The following is a 9,283-nucleotide window of genomic DNA, read 5'->3' as shown; positions in this document are numbered from 1 at the left end:
TCTTCTATAAGATGAGGAATTTAGTACACTTCTAATTCCCCACATACCCATCTTTCCTCCATTCTTTGGCAATATCATTTGGAATTATAAACCTATTTATTATTAGTTTTATTTTTAGTTATTTTAAGAGGTAACAACAACAACAAAAACTTTCCATCTCTACTAATATTCTATTTACAGAATTTTTAAAAACTTAATTCTATACATTTAGCTCAGACTGTCACAATGTTTTTGAACCCACTTTTGCTGTTCTTTAGTTTTTGTCTTTAATTAATATGTTGTTCCATTTGAACCTGTCTTTCCATAAACTTTTCAAGAAAAGTGCATGGGTGGTATCTTTTTTGAGTTCCTGATTAGAATAACTAAGAATGTCTTTTTTCTTTTCTTTGCAAATTAATTAACATTTCAGTTTGAGTCATAAGCATTTTCTCTTAGTACCATTTAGACTTTGCTCCATTTTCATCTGGCATTCAGTCATGTGATACATTCTCAAATCAGCCTGTTTTCATTTGATGTTGTGACTTTAATGTTTTGTCTGGATATTTATAGAATTTTTTAAAAAAATCCTTTATGTTCAAACAAATTTGCTAGATTTTATCAAACTATGCATCTTTCTTCAGGCAAATTTTGCCTGGAAATTGTACGCTATTTTAAATTGTGCATTCTACCTCTTTTTTCAGCTTGAAAATTTTTCTTCCATTATTTTTCTTCACTATTGCAGCAACATCATTTACTCTGGTTATATCTTCCTTGAGGGGGTCCTTCTTATCCATATATTAAGTCTTTACTTTTGATCTACCAAATCACACATCTTTTCTCTCATCTTTTTTGTAATCTTTGTTTCTTTTCTCTACATTGAGAGAAAACTTCTCTAGCTTGATTCTATATCATTTGTTTGGGTTGTCTGCAATTTTGATTCTGATCTTCAAAATCAGATTCCAATCCCACAACTTTAGTTTGGGTTTGCGTGAATCCACATCTTATCTGTCCCACTTCCTTTTCAAATTCAGCTAGAATCTGAAGCATCAGGTGGGGAAGTGTTACTTTTTCTTGTGTTTTCACTCATTTTTTTCCTCTTCCCAATACTAGCTACTGACCACTCTGGTCCTGGCTCTTGCGGGGGGCAGAAATATGGACATGAAAGACACTAATCAGTCTAGACAGGGAGAAGTGCAGTGAGTGCCCTCAACAGTGGGAGAAATGCTAGGGCAGTGGCTGGCCTAGGTGGTAAGGGGATGTAGTGGTAGGGAGGCAGTGAGGGAGTTGGGAGGGCAGTAGGGTGAGGGTATTTAAAGGTTTCTTGGAGGAGGTGACACTTTAGGTAGATCTTAAGGAACTAGTAGGTGTAAGCCAGCTGAAGAAAGGGGAGGTAAGGGCAGAGGAAAGAGCAGGTGCAAAAATTTCGAGGAGGAGAAACCATGGTGAGTGCAAGGAACCACACTTAGTTAATTATGGCCAGTACAGGGTAAGTGTGAAGGGCTGGAGATAGTGTTAATGTATTTTATTAGCTTGCTAGGGCTGCCATAACAAAATATCACAGACTGGGTTGCTTAACAACAGAAATTTATTTCCTCCCAATTCTGGAAGCTGGAAGATCTGAGATCAAGGCATCAGCAGGTTTGGTTTCTTCTGAGGCCTCCCTCCTTGACCTGTAGGTGCTGCCCCTCTGTCTGTGTTTTCTGTGTTCTTCTCTTATCTTCTTATAAAGACACTAGCCCTATTGGATTTGGGCCCACCTATATGATTTCACTGTACTTTAATTACCTCTTCAATGGCCCTGTCTCCAAATACAGTCACATTTTGAGGTAATGGGGGTTAGGACTTCAACATACAAATTTTGGGGAGCGGGACACCAATCAGCCCACAACAGGCAGACAGAGACTGGACAGCCTTCTTGTTCAGTGTGTCACACCCTCAGACCCCCTTACCTGTCATTCCATAGGGGAGGAGAAGGCCTGCAGGAGCTGGAAGGCGGTATACGGGGAGGGCCATAACCTGAGCAGGGGTTCTCCTCCCCTCTCCTCTGTATATGATTTCTCTATTACTCATACTCTAGATTCAGTGGCATGCTGCACCTTGTGGATTTTCTTTCATGGTCTTCGTATATACTCTCCAGGAACCCTTTATACATATGAACAAGTTCCATTCTGAGAGTGCGTTCGTAAGTCCAATCTGTTCGCAAGTCCAACAAAGTTAGCCTAGGTACCCAACTAACACAATCGGCTATATAGTACTGTACTGTAATAGGTTTATAATACTTTTCACACAAATAATACATAAAAAAACAAACAAGCACAAAAAGTAAAGAAAACATTTTAAGTCTTACACTACAGTACCTTGAAAAGTACAGTAGTACAGTACAACAGTTGGCATACAGGGATGGCATCAAGTGAATAGGCAAGAAGAGTTACTGACTGGAGGTAGGAGAGGAGGTGGGAGATGATAGAGCTGAAGGATCGTCAGCAATAGGAGACGAGGGGCAATTTCACTCACACCTTATGTGATGGGACATGTGAAGGCACATGTGAAGGCACATTTGCATCTTTGAAAGTCCACAACTTGAAGGTTCATATGTAGGGGACTTACCGTACACTTGATTTAGGGTTCAGTGGCACAATGCACCTTGTGAATTTTCTTTCATTGTCTTCATATATACTCTCCAGGAACTCCTTATCTTTTAGATCAATCAGAGAGTTAATGCATTGCATTGCACCATGCCTGCCAAGGGTACACAGGCCTGGAGCCCACTTCCCCTCAGGAAGGCAGACAGTTATGGCCACTTTCTGCCAGCCTTGGAACCCATGAAACTCTTGACATGATATTAACCTCTAAGTCTCCACCTTCCTTGGCTGGAGATGCTCTGGGGGCCCCCAAACACTTTCAGTGCTGGCTAATTTCATGTGCCCACAGTTGCTGTCAGTACCCATCCTTAAAATACAAAGGTTGGAGTGCATTTTTCAGAGACTGGGAGCAAAGCTGGGATCTTCCCTTTTTCTGAGAGAGAAAAGTAAAAGCATGATGTCTGTGAAAGGGGCTGACGGGGACAAGGCCTGCTGCAAGAAGGGTGTGCACAGTTGCAGCTGGGATGGAGAAGTGGATCCCTGGGGAGAGTGTCTGGAAGGAAGTTTTCTATGAACCTGGACCCCTTCTGGGTCGTTTTCCTGTCCTAATCAGAAGTACCAAGCTTCTTGGCAGGAGGCCTGTTAGACCCTGAGCAGGACAAATACTCCTTAATTTTTAAAATAAGATACTCTCTCTACCCTTAAGAAGCTAGCAGTCTATTTGGATAAACACATTCTATTTACATAAATAACAATAAACTGTAGCGAATGATGAGCTACCCAAATACACTAATATTGGTACATGTTTGTTTTACTCCTTCTCCTTTATCTCAAAACCCATTTTTCATAAATATAAGCCATTTCTAAAAACCAAGTTTTCTCATACCTATTCTTCAATTTTCATTAGTTTTTTTTCTTCTGTTTCTCCACTTGGATTTTGGATTCATCCTTTTTTAAATTGCATCCAAATTGATGTTTACCCTTTTAACTTCTTTGCTGAGTTTTAGGATATATTCAAATTAAGACATATAATTAAAAATATAGAACTAAGATTATAGAAAGCAGCAAATGCAGGCTATATGGTAGAAAGGCATATGGATCAGGCTAATTGGAAAGTGGAGGTGGGCGGGGGGGAGAAAAACCCTGAGGAAGAGGAAATAAGCTTCAACTCAGCCCAAATATTTGTTTCAAGCCAGAGAAGTTAGCCCAGCCCCAATTCTATCTTTGGTTGAACACAATACATGATTGGTGTATTTTCAGAAAAAGAAAAGAAAAATCCATCCATAGGGTGAGGATCTAAGCATCTATTTTGCACTCCAGTGACAATCAGAAATCATTCTTTGCATTTATTTTTCGACTTTGTATTTGCCTGTGAACAAAACTGAAGCTGGCAAAAGATGGTTCATGTGAATTACTTGGACAACAGTTTCTCCTTGTGTGGAATTACATTGAGGCTGCTTGCTGTGAAATCCTGACACAGCCCAGTAACAGTGGAAGACATTGTCATTTTTTTTTCCACGTCCATGAAGTTAACCCACTTCTCTCCTACAGAAATGAATTGATGGTCCTTTTTAAAGTAAGGGAGAAAAGCTCTCCAAATCTTAAGCACTAAGCATACACATACAGTTTATTAATATTTTAGGATCAAAAGCCAGTTTATCTTCCCATGTCACCCAATCTTCTTATGCTTCAGATTTCCTGAGTACATTGCAGCATCTCAATGTTTGGAATACTTCTAATAGTCAGCAAAGTAAGGACTCATGGAACCAGAGCCTCAGCTAGCAATATTTTCATGTAACTTAGAAAAGTCACCTAGCCCAGAAAAGTAGTTGAGAGACTAAAATAATCCCAAGGGTTCTACAGTCATTCATACTGACCAGTTCTAAACCCATCATCCGCCACTAGAGGGATAGAGGAATGAAAAAGATTCCAGCCTAGAAATGGTGGCTAAACCAATTCTCCAAGGCAACATTCAAGGTCGCCCAGTTGGTGGGTGGGGTTTAAGCTCGTGTTGGCCTTGCTCATCACATGATCATCAACTGTCCATTTCAGAGGCTGGTTGGAGGGGGCGCCCCAGATCATGGGAGGCCTAAACTCTTTCTTCATCTCCTTCCTCCTTTTCCTAGGTGCTCCCCCAGTTTGGGGTGGAAAATGCAGGTTTTAATTCCTGACACTAGCTAGCTGTGACCTCCAAAAAGCCACTTGCTGCTCTTTCTTTATGAGTAAAATGGGGTTAATAAGATCTGCTCTCCCTGTTGTGAGAGTTGAGTGAGACACAGGACATCAGAGCACTCTATCAGCAGTCACGTGTTGTACAGATATGAAGACAGTTACTATTTTTCTGCTGCTGCCTCTGTCTGCATAGGAGAGGAGCCAGGCAGAAGCACCTGCTGCTCGTAAACCCAGCTCGTTATTCCTGGAACCCTCATGTACAGGTAAACAAAGGATGAGCAGGAAGGAAGAGAATTGAACCTGTTAAATTCCTTCTTTCTGACTGTCATGAGGCTAATGCCTGGTTGCCTTCAGGCCGACTTTGATTATTCTTAGGGCTTCAGGCACTGAATTATTTTCATGGCTGTGTACCATAAATTATAGGAGGAATCTACAACCCTAATCCAGAATCCTCTCTCTGACAGCAAAAGGGTTTGAGTACTCTAAAGACAGTTAAATTTTACGTGAAATAAATGGTTGAAGCTGAAAAAAGCTTGTCCCCCTTTTGGTCTGTACCTGAGGCAATGTAGTATAGACAAAGAGAGCTGGAATTGCATCCAAGTCCTGTCCCTTTTGAGCTGTGTGACACCGGGCTAGTCAGTCTACATCTCTGAGTCTCCATTTATAAAATAGGAACAATATGAGTGCCATCCTCCCCGAGAGACAGACCACTGGGTGATAAGCAAGATAATATATAGGGAGTTCAGAACTGGGGCTGTGATAGCAGACACCTTGGTTTCAAAGGCTGGCCCTGCCATTTACTGGATATGTGTGACATTGGTAAGTTTAGTTAACATTTTTGGGCCTGGTTTCTTATTTGTAAAACAGGGCTAATAAGAGTGTCTAGTTTAGAGGATGGTTGTATGGGTTAAGTTGTAAATGTGGGTGAAGCACTTAGAACAAACGGTGCTTGGCCAGAGTCAGCACACAACAAACATTAGCTCTTGTTATAACAAAGTATGTAAATAAAACTCGAAGACTATACCGCACTTTGGAAGCTGTTTCAATAGCGACAGGACCACTGTTCAGAAACAAGTAAACAGTCTTAGCTCAGCTTTGTAGCTCACAGTTTTGGAGGCAGGGAAGGGAGCTGCTCAGGAAAAAGTGAGTCTTCTCAGACCCTCCTCAAGGGTCTTCTCAGGAAAAAGTGATGAGGCGCTCTCATGATGCCAGAGTGATGGAGAGGACCAAGGGCGTAAGAGGAAAGATCCCATAGAAAAGTTGGCTATGAGTGAGGGGAGGGTGTAGGGAGTAAGGGAGGGGCTGCAGTAAGGTGATAAACTCTTGGGGAATGGTATAGCCAATAATGACAGGAATTGGGGAAAATAGAAAAAGACCTCTGTGGTGGAAGCCAATTCACATAGGAGACAGCCCAGACAAGGGGAGGGGAGCATCTGAAAGGGACACCAAGCCTAGGTGAGATCATGTGTGGAACCACAGGAGGATGCAGCAGTTTATATTTAGATGATATTGCAAGACAACACCCCCTACCATTACACTATCCGTTCTCGTTCAACTTCTTTGGGAGTAAGCAAAAATTATGAAAGTGTTAATTACTCTTCAATTTCAGATTTAAGCCTGCCTTGGTACACAGGCGCCTGGGAGAGTGGATCATTTTCTTAAACATGATTATTAAGGAAAGGCTTTTCAAATGATTGGTTAAGCCCCCACTGGACCAGGTGGAAGATGCTGAGTGCTTCCTGGTACTTGTCCAGTCCTTTCCAGGCTTCTCTGAGCTTCCGAAAGCTGTCTGCGGACTAGCAGATCCTGTCGGTAGTGCCTTGTGGCACAAACTCCTGGTAATGATTACAAAGAGCGGTTGCCACGGGGCCTGGGCATTCAGGCCAAGGCCAAGGAAGGTGGCCCGGGCCACAAAGCTAGGGGAGAGGTGGGGACCAAGGCAGGCCTGTGGCTAATCTCTTCTTGCTGGCTCCAACTGCGCGGTTACATCAATTTTGAGGATGGCCTCCAGGCAGATGGCGGGCTGCACAAGGCCCTCTGCTGGGGTCGCTGCGACCCTGCAGCCACCTAGACACCGTGGCTGGGGGCACCTGATACTCTGTACGGCTCCCGACGGGTTAATGGAACTTTCCTTTTGGTCTGGGGCCTTTTAGGCACACCCAGAGGCCTAGAAGAGCAGGAGCAGAGGCCAGCAGGCTGTAGAAGCCTCGAGCAGCTCTGACCTCTGGCACCTCCCCAAGCCCCAGAGTGCAACATCCGTCCCCAGAAATACCCGGGCGGAGGGGAAGGGAGCGCGCCAACCCTTTCCTGGGTACTCAAGTCTTCTCTCTCTTCCTAGAAACCTCTCCTCCCCTCGGGTCTAGCGCCCCGACGCCGGAGCTCTAGGTCCCCGCCCCACAGGGTCGCCTCCGCACCCCATCTCCGCGGCCGGAGTTCCTCCTGCAATACCACCCAGTGTCCAAGGCGACGCCCCGAGCCCCGCAGCGCCATCTAGGGGCTGGGTACGGCCTTCCTCCCTCTGGGGCACCCCCTCCCTTACTCCGCAGGGACTCCCCCTCTGCCGCGTCCTTCGGGCAGCGGGACGCTTCCAGCCTCGGCCAAGGGGCAGAGCTTGGCGCCCCAGGCCGGTACCCTCGCACCTGCCCCGGGGCGCACGGGCGGCGAGGAGCGGCGCGGCGGGGGCGCGCAGCGGCGATCGAGGCCCGGGCCTCGCGGTAGAAGAAGGGGAGGCGAGGGCAGGCGCGGCCCGCGGGCGACGGGAACTGGGCGAGGGCAGCGGCGGGCAGCCGCCGGCTGCGAGGCGGCGGCGGCGGGCGGCGCGAGGAGCCCCTGTGATTGGCACAGCCCTAGCCGGAGGAGGAGGCGAGGGGAGGGCGGAGGAGGAGGAGAAGGAGGAGGAAGGGGGAGCGCGGCGGCGGCGGCGGCGGCGGCGGCGGCGGCGGCGGCGGCGGCGGCGGCGGCGGCGGCGGCGGCGGCGGCTGCGAGGAGCCGTGCCTTCCACCTTTCTACCCCGGCAGGACGGGGGTGGCCGCCGCGGGCCCGGGGCGGGGACAGCACGCAGCCTCGCCGCGCGCACCTCCGCCCGGCAGCGGCCCCGACACCCGGGGCAAGCGGGAAAGCGGCGGCGGCGGCGGCGGCGGCGGCGGCGGGGGAAGGATGCAGGGGAAGAAGCCGGGCGGCTCGTCGGGCGGCGGCCGGAGCGGCGAGCTGCAGGGGGACGAGGCGCAGAGAAACAAGAAGAAGAAAAAGAAGGTGTCCTGCTTCTCCAACATCAAGATCTTCCTCGTGTCCGAGTGCGCCCTGATGCTGGCGCAGGGCACGGTGGGCGCCTACCTGGTGAGTCCCCGTGCCAACTCCACCGCGGGGCCCCTTCCCCAGCGCGGCTCCTGGGTGTTCAGCTGACAGGAGGAGGGGGCAGCCCGGGCGCCGGGGGCAGGCGGGCATGACCTCCGCCCGGCGTGGAGGTTGGCTAGTGGTGCAGAGGCGGCCGCCGGGGGAGCTGCCGGCCCGGGCTGCTGAGCGAACCGGGAGCCGGCGGGACCGCTGATGCCCGCAGCTGCTCGCGCGGCCGGCGGGGGCTGGGGGGGGGACCCGGGTTGGAGAGGCAGCGGGCAGGTGGGCGTGAAACTATCCCTCTCCCGCCAAAGCACAGCCAGAGGGTAAGTTCAGGAGCGCCCCTGCAGAGGAAAGCATCGCGGTTTTCAGGTGACCGGCACATGGAAAGAAAAGCTCGTTAGCCTCTTGCGTCCTCGACTCTGCATTCCATCCTCCGGGAGAACAAATCCATTATGCATCATTTTCTCCGGTAGCTTTCTCCATCCACCAATTACGGAGGGATTTAACAGTTTAGAGTAAAATGCGCCCAAGTGTGGCCCTGATCCGAGCCGGGGCTGCAGGGCGAATATTCCCACTCCGTATCCGTTAGCCATCTCTCAGCGTCTGGGATAAAGTTACAATACCTGGAGAGCAGCTGTGAGTTTGTGTAGTTTTTGCTACCCACTCTTAGACCTCAATTCCCCACCGTGGTCTCTCGTTCCCAAGGGGGTATTGCATCATTGTGCACAAGGTACATCGATTTCATTTGCCTTCCGAGGGGGGATTTTAATGTTCAAATGGTTAGGGGTGCATAACATACCAGAGGAAACAGCTTGTAATGACTCAGCAGTCAAATACCTACTATACCTGCTGTCTCCTGCCCCGCGCAGGTGGTCCCAACTTGGGTTTAAGAGAATGCACTTCCAGACCCAAGTACGGTCCTGACTAAGCAGGATTTTTCAGAGTGTATAGTGTTAAGACATTACTTGGCTACTGACCTGAAACTGAAATCAAATGTCATAGATTTTGAGTGTTAGTGAGCAAGTTTGATGGAGATAGAATTGGACAAGGTTTTGGCTGTTGGAGAACTACATCCTGAGATAGAACCATGCTCTTTCCGATGGTACCATTAATCCCTTCTTCCTGGCCTTGGGGTGCAGTTAATGAGGGCCAGTCGCTGGGTGCCCTGTACCATTCATAAACAGCCTCCTAAGAATTAGGACTTGCTGTCAGGG

General features: G+C 48.1%; 1 protein-coding gene across 3 annotated transcripts in view; it reads left to right on the top strand.

Annotated features, from left to right (window-relative positions):
* Window positions 1–7,889: 7,889 nt before the first annotated feature.
* SLCO3A1 (solute carrier organic anion transporter family member 3A1) overlaps window positions 7,890–9,283 on the top strand; it is a 319,554-nt gene continuing 318,160 nt past the window's right edge. For 2 of the 3 annotated variants that reach the window (XM_060156054.1, XM_060156051.1), the window contains exon 1: window positions 7,890–8,069. In XM_060156054.1, the coding sequence (XP_060012037.1) occupies window positions 7,890–8,069 (180 nt within the window). The remainder of the gene's footprint in view (window positions 8,070–9,283) is intronic. The other variant, XR_009541827.1, reaches the window with a different exon arrangement.

This window comes from Lagenorhynchus albirostris, chromosome 1 (assembly GCF_949774975.1).
Source record: "Lagenorhynchus albirostris chromosome 1, mLagAlb1.1, whole genome shotgun sequence".
Lineage (NCBI taxonomy): Eukaryota > Metazoa > Chordata > Mammalia > Artiodactyla > Delphinidae > Lagenorhynchus > Lagenorhynchus albirostris.
Note: the sequence above shows the minus strand (reverse complement) of the source record. Positions and strands in the feature narration are given on the sequence as shown.